At 30.8% G+C, this 17,366-nt stretch overlaps 1 protein-coding gene across 2 annotated transcripts; it reads left to right on the top strand.

The window, feature by feature from the left end:
* The first annotated feature begins 851 nt into the window (after positions 1-851).
* LOC659189 (putative inorganic phosphate cotransporter) lies at positions 852-10,479 on the top strand. 2 transcript variants are annotated; one of them, XM_965516.4, is made up of 5 exons: positions 852-980; positions 4,932-5,071; positions 5,121-5,801; positions 9,880-10,012; positions 10,058-10,479. In XM_965516.4, exons 1-5 carry the CDS (start codon positions 932-934, stop codon positions 10,459-10,461), a joined length of 1,407 nt encoding a protein of 468 aa, XP_970609.1. In that variant the 5' UTR covers positions 852-931; the 3' UTR covers positions 10,462-10,479. The 2 variants fall into 2 exon arrangements, with proteins under 2 accessions (XP_970609.1, XP_015838016.1); XM_015982530.2 differs by having other exon boundaries at positions 887-980; positions 4,913-5,071.
* The last annotated feature ends 6,887 nt before the right edge of the window (positions 10,480-17,366 follow it).

Here is a 17,366-nt window from a genome sequence, read left to right on the forward strand (position 1 = left end):
TATATCGAATTTCGATAACATCCCCGTCTGCTATTTGTCCAGTTTTGTAAACACAAATGACCTTTGGACTTATTGATAATTTTCGATAACTGTCCTAATTTTAGTGAACCAGAATTTTTTGTTCCGCGTTTTGCTTACGCCTGTTGGTGCAATAAAAACGTAGTTATTGCACAACCGGATAAACGAGCATACCCTGTGGTATTCCTAGTCAGCAATTTACAAAAAAAAATGCAACACGTTTCCGCATTTTTATGTCTAATTTTACATGTATCTGCGAAGTTAAAACAAATATCATTATCATTATTCATTTACATTGTATTAGGAAATAGTTATTCTATGGTATTAATGCAAATTCTATAAAAAAGATTTAAATTTTTTTAACGGTTGGGCTATGCAACCAGATATACACGTATTATTTTGAATACGGCTAGTGGTATCTCAATTAATTGTTTGTAAAAGTAAAAACTTGGAAGTTTTTCTACAATTGTTCTTTGCATAAAGAAGTAAAAACTACTGACTATGAGCCTACCCTGCGCTTTTTTTTTTGGGCAAAAGACCAAAAAACAACATGTGTTGTAAGACAGGGCGGAAACTAACAGAATAAATTGACCCCAATGGTCACAAGTCAAACGAAACAACTCAAGCTTTTCCATATTCGTCCCTTTTCAGGGTGCAGGGGCGCAGACCCCCCATTGCTCTTTTATCTTGAACTTTAGCTTTATTTACGACGTCCTTAAAAAAACATGTCTTTCACGGTTTCCAATACTTAAGAAAACCCACATTGATAAAGAGACGATTAATAATCGGTACTTGATTTGAGGATGATGAATTTTTCCATTCGACATTTCGATTTTTTTATAAAAATTATCTCTTCAATGAGTTCGAAATCAGTGTCTTGTAAACATCCAGTCCGTATCAACGTTAAAATAAAATGTCGACTAACCAAAAACTGGCCCAAAATGAAGAAATTCAAGCTCCAGGTTTGTCACATTTTTATCGTTTTTTATCTTTGTTAAAAAACTTTCCACAAACATTCCTTATGTTTTTATTGAAAAATAATTTAATTAAGCACTGGCACCTAACAACGCTTAATCGCGATAACATTGTCCTTTACAAATTCAAGACTAAATTGTTTTCATCGATTTGGTATTGTTACGAGTTTACGTTTTCAAACAAATGCCGGTGATAAGAAAAACACACCAATAATAATCGGTTTAACTGATAAAGTTTACGAATTAAATTAAATTAATGGTCTAAAACAAACAACACAATTAACTGTTTTTGAAGTAAACCTAACTTATATACAGACTGTCCCATCCAGTTGTAAACATCCATTATTGTTAAAAACGTTAAAATGTTAATAATTTTTTTTTGGGTGTAGTTTTTAACATTGATATTTTTACGCTAAATTGTTATTGGTCGATTTTGCGTAGTTTTTGAAATAATTTGATTAAAACAATGTATTACAAAAGAACCAAGAGTATTAGAAAAGTAGCACTTTCACCACTTTAATGAAGAAACTGTAAGAATATAATTTTTTAGCTCATAGTAATCAAGAAGATAAAAATAAAATTTGTTGCAAGTTAAATAAGTTAAAAATTTAAAATGGAACACCCGGTTTTTAAAATTGTGTTTCTAAAAACATTAACAGTTAACTATCTGGTTACACAAAAGATATTTTATTCTAAATGTAGGGTGTTTAGGGTTGTCACTGATTTTTTTTTCAGCCCCGGACACCAAAATAATAACTTGTCTAATTTCTGATCCTTAATTAATTAGTGATAATGTAATGATTTTTTACCTGAGTTCTCGTTAGTATTGCTTGGAATTTTTAGTTGGCTTAACAAAATTAAATTTCGATCATTATAAATTAGGTACGGATTCCGAGCATTTTGCTATCCGTTATTTTAATAAGCAGTGATTTTATCAACTTAAGCTTATCTGCTTCAAATAAGCCAATTTTTTAATGTTTATTTTCTAATTTGGCATTTTTATGCTAAAAAACCTTTTTTTGTGCAAGTTTTATGCTAATTTTTAACATTTACAAGTTTTTACAGTTTTTTTGGCTTTAGTATTAATTGTTGCAAAAAAATTGACGTTTTGATTTTTTGTCATTTTGAGGCAATTTTGACGAATCAAAATACTCCCTGAATACAACTACTTTCTCCAACTTTGGAAAATCTTAATAATGAGCTCTCAAGGCAACTTTAACAATTTAATTAAAAAAAAAACACTGGTTTAGGAATAATATTTCAATTAGAAGTCATTTTTAGAGTTTAACTTTTTACCAAAAAATTGCCATAGTAGAGTGCCATAAAAATTTATTGTAATAACTCGCGAGACTAAATGGAATTTCGAAAAAAATATTTTTGAATTTTTTTTTCATTTTTAAAGTACAAAGTGAAAAAATCAAACATCTATTAGCTGTTTCAAAACTATAAAAACGCCAACGTCGCATTTTCCTTCAAAATTAGCTGTTATAAATTATTCATGCAGTTCAAAAGAATAATAGCCAATGTAATTTATACGTTCTATGAGAAATCTAATCATTAATAACTATTTTATCATTTTATTATTCTTATCAAAAAAATGTGACGTTGGCGTTTTTATAGTTTTGAAACAGCTAATGGGTACTAATTAGTTACTTCGTAAAGTTTTGTTTTTATTTAACTTTTTATAAATAAATTTGTTTTAAATAGCACTGAATCAGATGTTTTCGTGAAAAAGTTTTGAGCATATTTTTAGGCATATTTTCAGTTTTTGTGCTTTTTTATGCATATTACAGCTTAAATATTAAGCTTATTTTTGGCTTTTTTGTGCTAAAAAGTCCGAACTCTAGTCATAAACAAAGTAAAAAAATAAAATTAATTTTTACATACAATATATTACGAAATCAAATAAAAACAATACTTAATAGTACTATGAAAATAAGAAATATGACAAAGACAATATAAAAAATAAAAAGTACCAAGAACAATTTACATCTATATTGTTTATTCAACTTGGCAAGCAAATAAAGGTAGAAGCCACTGTTCCACATCTGTGGTTTTAGAAAAACTATATAGGGGAACACATTTTTTTTATTTTTGAATTTGGCTTTTTGAAATGGAGTGTGTAAGATTAAATACACATTAAAAAGAAAACCAGTTCGTGGTTCTTACTGTACGAATTCATTTTTTTTTTGTTATTCAGTTAATCATAATCAGAATAACGTTTTACAAAAAAATAGTTTGGCTCATTGAAAAGTCTTAGCTTTCAAATCAAAATATTTACAGATGTAATTAATCGTTCTCTTGTAGAATTTCCGAAATTTTTCCTTAATTTTAATTTAAGAGCAAAACATAACAACAAAATTTGAATTACTTTAAGAACACTGGACGTTTATTTTCCGGTAAAAACATGGAATTCTTTCTTCCATTAAAAAAAACATAAGTTTGTATTGTAGCTCATTTCTGAAACACCCTGTACACTTATTCGAAAATAATTTTAGGTGATACAGAGGGTTAGTATCTAGAGCTTTTGTAAAGACAAATATTAACTTTCTAACTTTAAAAAAAGTCAGGTCAGGTCAGGTCAGGTCAGGTCAGGACAGGACTTTAAGAACACTGGACATTTATTTTCCGGTCAAAACATGGAATTCTTTCTTCCATTAAGAAAAACACAAGTTTGTATAGTAGCTCATTTCTGTAACACCCTGTACACTGATTCGAAAATAATTTTAGGTGATACAGAGGGTTAGTATCTAGAGCTTTTGTAAAGACAAATATTAACTTTCTAACTTTAAAAAAAGTCAGGTCAGGTCAGGTCAGGTCAGGACAGGACTTTAAGAACACTGGACATTTATTTTCCGGTCAAAACATGGAATTCTTTCTTCCATTAAGAAAAACACAAGTTTGTATAGTAGCTCATTTCTGTAACACCCTGTACACTGATTCGAAAATAATTTTAGGTGATACAGAGGGTTAGTATCTAGAGCTTTTGTAAAGACAAATATTAACTTTCTAACTTTAAAAAAAGTCAGGTCAGGTCAGGTCAGGTCAGGTCAGGTCAGGACTTTAAGAACACTGGACATTTATTTTCCGGTCAAATCATGGAATTCTTTCTTCCATTAAGAAAAACACAAGTTTGTATAGTAGCTCATTTCTGTAACACCCTGTACACTGATTCGAAAATAATTTTAGGTGATACAGAGGGTTAGTACCTAGAGCTTTTGTAAAGACAAATATTAACTTTCTAACTTTAAAAAAAGTCAGGTCAGGTCAGGTCAGGTCAGGTCAGGTCAGGACTTTAAGAACACTGGACATTTATTTTCCGGTCAAAACATGGAATTCTTTCTTCCATTAAGAAAAACACAAGTTTGTATTGTAGCTCATTTCTGTAACACCCTGTACACTTTTTCGAAAATAATTTTAGGTGATACAGAGGGTTAGTATCTAGAGCTTTTGTAAAGACAAATATTAACTTTCTAACTTTAAAAAAAGTCAGGTCAGGTCAGGTCAGGTCAGGTCAGGTCAGGACAGGTCAGGACTTTAAGAACACTGGACATTTATTTTCCGGTCAAAACATGGAATTCTTTCTTCCATTAAGAAAAACACAAGTTTGTATTGTAGCTCATTTCTGTAACACCCTGTACACTTTTTCGAAAATAATTTTAGGTGATACAGAGGGTTCTAGAGCTTTTGTAAAGACAAATATTAACTTTCTAACTTTAAAAAAAGTCAGTAATCGACTTTCTAAAATCGCTGAGACATCCTGTAATTGATAATTTTTGGTATTCAAAAAGTCCCAAAAGACTATGTTAAAAAAAATTATGACCTTCCAAACTAAACAAAAATTTAATAATCATTTATTCATTATTATTACCATCATCTGATTGTAATACACAATGCCAGGAATGTTATCATTGTCCTAGAAATTGATTTCTCTTCCAGCTAGTTGGTACGGCTCCAGACACACTCAAGTCACCCTTTGCTTCCTTCTCCTGGCCATAGCATACGCGATGCGAGTCAATCTTTCAGTGGCAATAGTTGCAATGACTGACAAAAACACAACTTCAAATCCCGACATTCCCGTAAGCCCCCAAACTCGCCCAAACCACCAAACCTAACCACCACTTCCAGACTTACAACTGGGACGACAAAAGCGTGGTCCTCTCCTCCTTTTTCTGGGGCTATGTCGTCCTCCAGGTGTTCGCAGGCCAATTTGGCAAAATGTATGGCCCGCGATGGTTCCTGGTCGTTGCCATGACCGTAAACTCCATCGTTTGCATGCTGACACCCATCGTTGCCGATAATTTGGGCTCGAAGGGAGTGATGGGCTGTCGCGTGGTGCAAGGGCTATTTCAAGGGTTCATTTTCCCCTCGGTTCACAATATTTTAGGGAAATGGGCACCGACGCCCGAACGATCCCGAATGGGCACGTTTGTCTATTCGGGTTCGTCCTTCGGTACTATCATTGCTATGCCCATAACTGGGCTCATTTCGGCGAGTTGGCTGGGCTGGCCGGTTAGTTTTTACGTTTTTGGCTGTTTTGGGCTACTTTGGGTTGGGTTGTGGCTGGGTTTGGGGGCGAATAGCCCAGCTGAACATCGCGGGATTTCAGAGGAGGAAAGGTTTTACATTGAGGCTACGTTGGGGCAACAGGAACATAAAGTAGTACCAACACCGTGGAAGGCTATTTTTACGTCATGGCCCATGTGGGCCATAATTGTGGCCAATTTTGGACAAAACTGGGGATATTCAACGCTATTGACCGAAATTCCCAACTATATGAACAAGATTATGCACTTTGACATGCAATCAGTACGTTATCAAGCATCAAAAGGTCAATTTTTTATGGGAAAGTTAAACGCTAGGTGAAAATAGTAAACTCTAAGTAAAAATGATGTTTGCTGGGTAAAACTAGTAGATGCTAGGTGTAGAATCCTAAATGCTAAACATTAAAACCGCTATGCGAAAACAGTAAGTTCACCACCATTCACGATTGTTTTAAATTCGGACTCTCTATGAAAATCTGACATTTTATTTGGCAGTAATGTGAGTTGTCATAAGAAATTTATTTTGGGTTATAATTGATGACAACCAAGGACTGTTGTCAGTTTGCTTCGTTTTTTAAATAAATAATTGGATACCGTTTTATTGTTATTCTACTCAGTATCATTAGTTAAAAAAGTCGGGTCTGTCTTTCTTGCATCCTTCCAAGCATCTTTTGATACACAATTTCTTATCAACAGAAATTATTTTCGACATTTTAAATTAATAAGCAGTAGAACTGACAATACAGCGAATTTTTGACAAGACAACGTCATAAAGACAGTACCGAACAGGACCTGAGGCCAACCTAACAAAAATATATCTACGCCTGCTGAGAATTTAAAACAATCGTGAACGGATAATACTATAGTGGCGGTCAGCTCGATTTGCGTGTGCGTCATCAATTTCATTTTTTCATTACCAACACAAAGCTATAAAAAATTATCAAAAACAATGGAAATTTAAACAGCTAAGGGCTATCTAAGGGTGGTATCCTTGAACATTAATTTACATGTGCACTTCGACAACACCATCAAGTGTCACGAATTTGTCAAACTGACATTGACAGTAAATTATAGACGTCATCGCATGGTTGTCGAAAGTGTTATCGGTGTTAATCGCAAGTATTTTCTGTTCGTTTATTGTGTTTTGTGATTTGCGTTTCGTTAGGTTTTTGATTCTGCGTTTATTAGTTCTTGTTTTGTGAATCTGTATTTTTTGTAACAACTCATAATTTAAACACTTCGTAACCTCAAAACATATTTGATAGTTTGTCACCGCTATGCCCCTGCTATGTAAACGTAGTGACAGAAATGTCAGATGACGCACACGCAAACGGAGCTGAGCTCTACCATACTAAAATTATTTAAATTTGAGAAAAAATACTACACTACACGTACTTTTTTACTTTTTTCCTCCTACTTAACAGGTCAGTGAATTTGTCCATTCCGTCTAATTTTTCTGTAGGAATGGATTTTTTGTCCATGTCTAGAATATCAAATATTCAGCTCAGCAAGTGGGTGTTAAATACCTATTAACTGTTTCAAAACTTTAGAAATTAGAAATACCAACGTCGCATTTTACCGAATTATTTTTTTAAATAAGGTTGATATGATTAGGTCTCTCATTGAAATTGTAAATTACATTAGCGTATTAATTTTTTGAAGCATACATGAATAATTATTATAACAACAAATTTTTAGAGAAAATGCGACGTTGGCATTTCTATAGTTATGAAACAGCTAATACGTAAGTATAACGTTTTATAAGTATATAATTTTATTTAATTATTAAATTTAAAAAATAAATTGAACTTTCATGTAAAAAACATTATTATTTAACATTTATATTACTCGTATTTTACCTAACTAGGTACCTACCTAAATACCAACTCTCATATTCAAAAAGTTGGGACACTGAACATTAAACCTAGCCAATTTTTTATGCTCTGAATAAGATATACCGGGTGTTTCAGTTTGGCATTCGCACCCTTGTAAAAAAATAATACCAGGTGTTTCAAATTTTATGGCCGATAAATAAATATTTCTTGATGAGTAAAATAGTATCAAGGGCATAACTGCTTACATGTGAATTGTGATTTTTTTGATGAATTTTAATTTTTTTCATTCAAAAAACTGCTAAGGTATGATAGTAAATTTAAAAATAATTATTCATCGTTTGTTAGGGAACCATTACTTAGTGCGAAACATAAAAACATTAGAAAATAATGTAAACTAAAGAAGTTTAGCTCCATATTTTTTAAATTATGACTTTCGGGATTTTTTCTAGATTTTTCCCGTAATTTACACATGTTTCTCAACAATGTTTTTGAACAACCTGTATTCTAGGGCAATAGTTTGCAAATTCAAGGGATTTCGGCCAACAAGTTTTGTAAATTTCCTGAGATTTATAAATATCGAGAAATAATTTATATAACGTTTTATTGTTCTGTATTCACTTCTAACTTCTTATATACTTATTAGTTTTAATAGTAGCCTTGTTGTCATAACGTTAGCTTCAGCTTATTATGCATTATGAATGAAGTGTCAGTGTTAACACTTATCACAACAACAACAAGTTACAGACAAGTGAAAAATAAAAATAAACACTCTAAACCATAGAGAATTAATTACGCTACCAATTGATACTTTGATATTGTTCAAAATTTTTAAGAAATTGCTGTGAGAAAAAGAGAAAAGACAAATTATGGGTTTTGTTTTTAACTTTTTCCAACTTTTTTTACTAATTTAAGCAAACATTTTTTAACTCTTTTCGTAGATCAAATTAATGTCTAAACTGTCTTGATTCGAATAAAATAAAATAAAAATACAATAAAATTAACAACTTATGCCAGGCTATTGTCGAAAATAATTTCAAGATAATATCTAATAATGTTTGTCAAATAAAGAAAATGACTTAATTTTACATCAAATGGAATGCTGGGAAACTAAATAATTTTGGGATACTGTCTAAAAAATAAAATAATTACAAATATTTATGTTTAAATTTTTGAAATTTGTTGATATTTATTTATCAGTAACAAATAGATAAATTAAAACATACTTTATTACAAAAAATGCGTTACTTTCCGTCACAAATTTATTTCCCGTCGTTGTTTTAAATTTCCCAAAAAATGATGTTGTAAAAAACGTAACAAAATTGTCAATTCCAATAACTTTATAATTTATAACGGAATTTAAAATTCACGTACGAGCTAAAGGCGGGCAAAAAAATCTAAAAAAATTAGATTAGATTTATGTATTTGTAAATACATAGAGATTCCTAAAATTTGATGGCTTCGTATACAAAACATTATTCAGACAAATTTTTGTAATAAATAATAAATAATAAATAATAAATAATAAATAATAAATAATAAATAATAAATAATAAATAATAAATAATAAATAATAAATAATAATAATAAAATAATAGCATTTATTTCAGAAAACCATACAGAGATTTGGTTAAAGAAATGACGTCAAATGTAATAATAAACAATAAATAAAACGTGTCAGTAAAGGAGCAATTTGTCTTCGTTTCATAATTAATTAATGATTAATTACTGTATCGTGAACATTACATTTGATGTATTTCATCGAGATTGTCTGTTTGGATATTGTTCACAAAAAGTTAGTTATTAGCTGTTTCAAGACTATAAAAACACCAACGTAACGTCGCATTTTCTCTCAAAATAAGCTGTTTTAAATTATTCAAGTATTTCAAAAAAATAAAAGCTAATTTATACTTTCAATGAGAACATTTTTATCAATCTTATTTAAAAAATAATTGGGTAAATTGCGACGTTGACGTTTTTATAGTTTTGAAACAGCTAATAGGTAGTTACATAATAAATTGACGGAAAGCTTAAAAAATTCTCTTGTCTAATTTCCTGCGTCATTATCGAACAAATAAGTCCCAAAATTACCATTTCTTAAAGTTAGCAGAATTTTTTTTATGATGAAGGGTTTAGATATAACTTTTTGTACTTATCAAGAAATGTCTTTTAGAATTAGGAGTTCGTATCAAGAAAAAGGATGAACAGACAATGGCTGCCATCAGAGTTTAGTCAACGAAAAAGGGAAATAATTTTTGCCAACATTTTTTAAAAATTTCTGTTTTATTTCTGATTTCTATCTCAATGTGCTTTTATACAATCTCTCTATACATGAATGTAGGATCGTAGTAGGTATTAAAAGTTTGTCAATTATTTCCAGAAAAAACGAACAATCTATATAAAAAAATCGAAAATTTAAATTCAGTGTCCTAACTCTCCGCATTTTACTAAAAAAAATTCTTATTTATTACTTAGCATTTATTAAATATTAATTTTTAATATTTATTGTAGAATAGTTTACTGTCAGCGGCCCCTTACCTGGCCCTTTGGGTCCTCAGTTTTGTTTTTGGGCCCATTTCCGACCACCTCATCAACCGCAAAATTTTATCGCGAGGTTCCGTCCGGAAAATTTTCAACGCAATTGGTAAAACTTACAAACAGTGGACACTTATCAAACAAAGGGTTTCAGGAACTTGTGGGCCTGCTTTAGCCCTTGTAGCGCTCGGTTTTGTGCCTGAGGACCAAACCGACCTATCAGTGGCCCTTTTGATCGTTGTGGTTGGCATCAATGCGGCCGTTTTTTGCGGCTTTCAAGTCAATCACATCGATTTGGCCCCAAATCATGCCGGGACTTTGATGGGCATTACAAACGGGTCTTCGAACATTTTCTCCATTATTGCACCGCTTGTGGTGCAAGTTGTGGTCTATGACGAGACAGATAAGGCCCTTTGGAGGATTGTTTTTGTAATTGCGGCAGCATGGTATGTGGCGTCGGCGATTTTTTACATTTTTTTCGCCTCTGGTGAGATACAGGAGTGGAACGATGATGTAAAAGACGAAAGAATGAAAAGTGAGGAGGAGGGGAAAGGTTAATAAATTATTGCAAGTAAATTTTTGTGTTTACTTATTTATTAACGTAAGAGCCGTCCGGAGTGAAATCTCTTATGGGAGTTCCAATGTAAATGACTACCGCTGTACCTCAAAAACTATCAAACATGTTTTCATAAACTTGGTATCATGTAAAAGAGATTTTTTTTCCTGTTTATCGGCCATTTTAGATATGCGATAGGTTACCTACAAACTCTAATAAAGGTAGAGAAAGTTTGACTAAAGTTAAGGATTTCAAGAAAACGCATTTTAAGAGATTTTTTCGAATTTTTAACATGGCCAATAAATTTATTCTTGTTGTTTAACCCGATAATTTCAAGTCCGATGAAAAAACGTTTGTAAATAACACCTTCACAGAGGTAGCCTTATTTGCAATCGAAAATCGAGTGAGCAAGAGATAATTTACAACTCTCCCATAAAAAGTAACCGCAAACAATTAGACCCAGACTTCAAACATAATTTATGATCACCCCTGACGATGCAAACAGATGTCTAATACATGGCTAGACTTATAAGAGAAGATTTCAGAGATTTTAAAATTTCTTTGGGATAAACATTCTTTTGAATAAATGAGAATTGTGATTTCATTAAAAATACAAGGTACCTAAATAAATGTTTTGCTTTTATTTCTGGTACGAAGGACGAAAGTTTATTGATGAGAACGCATTTGAAATAATATTGGTCGGTCATTAATTACTCCGGTGATAAATAAATATTTAAATATTTGGGGGACGGAGTAACAAACCAGGTATATAATCCAGCCAGTTCCCTGTAAACACGTCTTTGTCACCTCTTTTCTGGAAAAAACGATCATTTGTCTCGAATTTGAGTCACTGGCAGCCCTTGGGTTCAAAACTTAGGCCGCGCAATTAGAAAAGTACATCGCTTCCATGATACTGCGAACTAATTACGTGGAAAATTATATTATTTTAAGCTGAGAATTGATGTATTTTTTTTTTTCAAATATGAAGTCACTTTGATCTATTTAGTTAAATTTACCATGTTTTGAGAAAAATTGGAAATTCTGTTACTTTTACGTTTTTAGAGCATTTTATCAAGTTTTCAGTAAAGAACTGATTTTGGTAAACTTCCTAAACTCCTATTTTTGGGAAATTAATATTGGTTTGGTCTGTTATATGGGTCAAGCAAATACACCCAACAACCCTTTTCAGGCCACTGGTATATAAATGCAAGTACAAGTGAGTGAAAATCATTTGCTTTCGAAACATTGTTCCGTAGATTTCTCTATGACATTTCAAGTTTCGGAGTTTTATTTTTCTTCTATATTTTTTAATTAGTTTTAGAGTGTTGTTAGTTTAGTTTTAAAGTAAATTAAAATTGCAATGAGTACCTATTATAAATAATAAAACTACAAGATAATATTGCTAATACACGATTGGTTACAAACTCAAAAAATTACGTTTGAGAGTTGAAAATGCGGCAAGTCAGTCGCCTACGTAAAATTCTGAAATTCGGAATGAATGAAGAGGCTGGGGTACCAGCGGTTAGGGTGTTGTAAATTATGCGCTCGTAATAGGGTGTCTTTTAAGATTGTTGGCGATTCCAACTTGACAGTTGAACTAGTATCGTAAAATTCTGAAGGTCGAGCTTGCTCTGGACGGGCCTTATCGATTTGGAAGATTTCCAAAAAAAATAATTTAATATACAATAGCTGAGTTACGATTTAAATCCATTTAAGCTTAAATAAAGTAGTGGGGTTTTAGGGGATTAGTTTATTAAGCCTGGTTTTATTTTTTCTCAAACAGTTTTTAACGGTAATGGAAGAGCACCACACGAACGGATTAGCAATTGCAACAATGATAAAAATCTTAATTTATCAAACAATGAGATCTTCATTAAATTTGACTTTAAAAACAATTTTATCAAGGTCTCATGCTGCTGTGGCACATTCCTACTAAATTTAATTTATTTGAGAGACGTTTTAATAATAAAAAAATATGAAAATTTTCGTGAAAACTGACTACGAAAAGGAAATGATTTAATTAATAGGACTGAACAAGTAATAACAGTCAATTACTACGAGATTAACTAAAAGTCTTTAAACACAAAATAGACTATATTATAAAAGCAGTATTTGTTCTGTGTATTCTGTTTATTGATATAAGAATTCAGCCTCTTAGTACAAATTGGAAGCAACTGTTTGGAACACGTATATTATTTTAAGTTTTAGAGATAATATTTAAAAACTGCATTGTTTAGGAATAACTTCCCTGTTTAAAACGTATGGATACATTTGTTACCATACGGTAGCTTATGAACCTAAGGGTAAATCCTCCGTCTTTTCCAATCCGCCACATCACATTCAAAAACCAATTACAGAAGAGACATGTTTTAGTCTAACAAAAATAAAAAAGTTATAAAAGGTTTATCATATTAAATAGAAAGAATTTTTTATTTGTTTTTTTTTTTTCGAATAAAGTGGTGTCAGAAGAAATTTGGTTTAAATAACCAAAACTCTAACATTTCATTTTAGCTATTCCATTTTAACAGACGCTTTGCATCAATTTTTAGGTTTTATTTTTATTTTCAAACTTCTTGCAACATACATTTGGAGCCAGATTTGTAAAATTTTAAATACGAACCGAAAAAAGAAATACAAATTGATGACGGACGGGACACAAAAAAGATCTTGTTATCGTTGAACAATCTTTATAAAATTCTTTTAATTTAAAAAGCACTAATTCCAACAACTACATTTTTTTGAAGTAAATGGTGGAACCTGTGGAAACTTTTGAAACCACGAAACCGAAGAAAAAGGCAATATTTAACGACTTTTTGTTAACATATGACGGACGGGACAACAAAATTAGTATAAAAATAACTCTAAAAAATGTATTCAGACAGTAAATCTTTATTTATTAAAGACTCTGGATATTACAATTTTTGGTCTTGCTTAACGACATAAGAAATAAGGTCAACATTAATATGTTGTAATAACGGACGGGACAGGAAAATTTCCGAAGATAAAAAATAATATTAGTAATTAATTTACTACCTATTTCTATTTTCTAAAGTACCAAAAACTAGAAAAACACTCTTTAAAAATTATTCAACAGTTCGTCAGTAATTTATGTTATCACCTAGTACAAGGCAATGTATGTAAATTTTAGAATTCCCATTTTAAATCCACAGCAAAAAACCTTTTTTGTCGCAAAATACATTAAAAATAAAACAAATCTTGTATTTTGAAAGAAACTTTACATAGGTGCTAAAATTATTTTGAAAATTTAGGTGTCAGATTGTATTATTTCTGAAATGGGTGATTTAGTTTATTTACCACAATTAGTCTCAATCTGATTTACCAGTAATTGAATATTTATTTCAACAACGAATTTTTTCTGCTGAGATCATTTTTTTGTAATTTTGTACGATTTTTATCTTCCACATGTTCTTCTATTTAACCCTCTTTATTGCGTTTAATGAGTTTATGACCAGTTTTTAATGACAGTTTATGAGTTTTCCTATTGTTATTCACGAGTTAAGAAAGTTAAAGACTTAAAAAATAACAATAACTAAAAATACAAAGGGAGTAACGACAATAATAATAATAATAATAATAATAAATGCGAGTAATTGATAATTTTGTGTACTGTTCAATGTATATTGACGATCCCATTGGGTCACTAACAACTTGGGTTGGCGATTATGAATGTGTTTCGTCGGCCCTTTGTGACATCCATATGGGTATCGTCCTCTCTGACACTTTATTAGCTAGCAGGTGGTTGTTCTTTTCGTGTTAATGCTTTTGTCTGGTCGATGGAACATTGGCCTTAATGATAAAAGTGAGATTAGACAGCACCCAGCAAAAAAAATGTGTTACTTTTTAGCCCTTATTTATATGGAAGTATTCCCTGTTCCTTTTATATTATCGACGCATTCTTTCCGCTTACACGTTGTCTGGTGAATATTACATGATTTCTTTTTACCAACATTACCATAATTTGTGCCGATTGGGACACTTATTTGACTTATGCCCTGTGCTTTGATAATTGTAACCTTTTGACTTAGGACCTCAGATAGTTTATGAGCTTTTGTGAATTCGTTATTCAATTATAAATTATACTAATTTAATCTTTCGATACGACCCAGACAATTTGTGTCTGGACTAGCTGCCGGCAAAGAACTTTAAGAATTTGCCGTTTATTTCACACTTTTCTATACAAAAGCTGTATTTTTTTAGCTGTAAATAGTTTTTTGACGATCCAAACTTTCTAATAAAAAACTTATACCTATATCTCAGAAATTAGGAAATTGGGTATTATTTTTATTGTTTTTTTTCTATTTTTTGGGTACCGTTGCCGGCAGAGCATTGCATTGACGTGTTGCTTCTTTGATTTGCTCCAGCTCCGCTCAGCGTGATAGTTTTATTGTAGCTATTTTATTTTTTACTTTATGACGATTATTATTTAATAAAGCTGAAACTGACATTTTATTTATGTGTCTGGACTTGTAGTTTGTTCCTCTTCCGTTCGTAATTCTTTTAGGGAAGTCGTGACCCCGTAATGAACGAAAGTTTCAGTTTAGCCTTTTATTCCTGAATACGGAATTTCGTTATCTTTGTCAAGCTTTATTGTAATTTGTTTCCGTACTTATAATTTTTCAGAATAGCGGGAAGTTGTATTATAATGTGTCTCTCTGCTATATATGTTAATGCTAATAAAAGTTTATTATACAGCCTGTTCCGTCTAAACCCAATATTACAAGTATTGGTACTTATATAGCCATAATTCACAGAGTTCTGCTCAATGAAAATATTTTCAAGATGGCGGCACTCGCTATCAACTTTCTTATTTTAAATGGAAAGCTATGTTTTTCACTGCGTTTTTGGATTAGTTGAGTTATTTTAAGAGACTTTGTATCAGCTTTCCCTACACCTAAGTTTAACCGTTTTCGGAATATTTAAGGTTTTTTGAAAATTTTTGGATTTGCACCTGTCACTTAAAAAAGCGGTAAATCTTTTGGTTTTAGAGATTTCGAAATCATATTTAGAGAATGAAAAGAGAAAGGCTAGATCTGTTTTCCAGCGTGTTCAAAATTGGAAAAGAAGTTCATAAATCCAAATTTTTTAAGGTTAAGTTTGGATAACTTCAAGTATCCATAACTTAATTTTTTCAAATGGGATGTCCTAATTTTTATTTTACTAGATGGGAGAAGATTGTTTTTTGCATCTATCTGTATTAGCATTCCCTATACCTATCTGGGATAATTTTCAAGTTATGTTGGTTTTTTGACATTGTAGAAAATTTCTTACTAACCACAGCTATTTTTGCATATTTTGCCCTAGAAACATTTCTGATTAAACAAACGACAATCTTTGTTTAAAATTGTGTTGTCCGTCCTGTAAAAACAAAATAAATTCATTTAAAAAACTTTAATTTCTCACATTTTTTCTCTCGTTTTCATGGCACTCTATGAAAAAAGCTAATGAATTTCTCAATCTCAAAAAAAGTTATTGTAAAACTATTAAACATACAGATCAAAGAAGAATTAATTAAAGTCTCTACGATTTAATGAAATACAACTTGTAGCATTCCATTTGAAAAAAATGAGTTATGGGTGCTAAGTACTGAAAACTTAACTTTAAATATTTGGGGTTTGTTATTTTTTTTAGAAATTTGTAAACACCAAAGGAAACATCTAGGCTTCCTCTTTCAAATGAGCCAAAAAATATTTCGAAATTTTAAAAAATGGCAGAGTTATCGATTTTTGAATTTGAAGGTGCAAATCCAAAAAAAATAAATAAATAAAAATTCTAAATATTTCGTAAACGGCTAAATTTAGGTATAGAGAAGACTTATGAAAAATACCTTAAAATAACTCTAGTAATCCAAAAACACATTAAAAAATATAGCTTTCGATTCAAAATAAGGAAGTTGATAGCGACTTCCCGTATAACCGGAAGTGCCACCATCTTGAAATTATTTTTATTGGGCAGGACGTAAGAAATTATGGATATACACAAATTTTCAGATGACTATCATTATTAGAACTATCGATACTTCTAATGTAGGGTTTAGACGGAACACCCTGTATATTTCTGAAAATTCATTAATAATATTATTTTTAAAAATTAATTCTACCATATTTTTTACGCTTGATGAATTGCCAAAAATTTTTATAAGAATATAAAACTTACAATTTTCTTTTTAATTTTTTGTTATTAAAAAAATTTTTTTATTTACTTATTAAACAGAGAATTTGTCTCTAATTCCAAAAAAGCAAACGAGAACATATCTTTACATTGAGTTTTAATTTGGTTAATGAACATTTCTGAAATTTCAAAAAAAGACGCTTCTTTTATTTATCAAAATATCGCTGCCATCGTTTATTTTTGATTTACGCTGTTTTGTACATGGGGGAAGTACGTCGTGCATCTGATTTTTTTTTATTATTCCGATATAACCTGCCAAAAAATTCTGGGTTCTCGGAAAGATTTGCTAACTCTGAAAAAGTTTTCAAATTTTCAAGTCAAAAAAAAGATTTTTTTCAAATAAAATGGAAAAATAAAACAAAAGACAATTATGTATTTTTTTATTTTGCTGTTCTGGTTAAAAAAATAAATTTGTCTTAACCCAAATAATTACAAACAAATATAAATAAATTTCTTAAGCCTTAAAGTCTTAGGGGATGTTTTTTCCATTCATATCTACACTTTTTTCCATTTGTTCAAACCTGAAGATTTAGGTACCACGTAATTTTTAGTTGTTTGTGTGTTGTTATTATAACATTAATAATTCCTTATGTAAGAAGATAACACACTTTAACAATAGTGCAATCACCATTTTAATACCATTACGTCATTTTACAGTTATTATCCTCGTAAATACATGACTGTGTAAATCTCTAGTCATGATTCGCCGTTTCAGTAA

Source organism: Tribolium castaneum, chromosome 6 (assembly GCF_031307605.1).
Source record: "Tribolium castaneum strain GA2 chromosome 6, icTriCast1.1, whole genome shotgun sequence".
Lineage (NCBI taxonomy): Eukaryota > Metazoa > Arthropoda > Insecta > Coleoptera > Tenebrionidae > Tribolium > Tribolium castaneum.

Bases quoted from the DNA above. Each gene is read 5' to 3' on its own strand.
- LOC659189 (XM_965516.4), top strand. From the start codon at position 932: ATGTCGACTAACCAAAAACTGGCCCAAAATGAAGAAATTCAAGCTCCA. The intron at 981-4,931 runs GTTTGTCACATT...TTTCTCTTCCAG, and splicing joins TGAAGAAATTCAAGCTCCAG to CTAGTTGGTACGGCTCCAGA. The intron at 5,072-5,120 runs GTAAGCCCCCAA...CACCACTTCCAG, and splicing joins CTTCAAATCCCGACATTCCC to ACTTACAACTGGGACGACAA.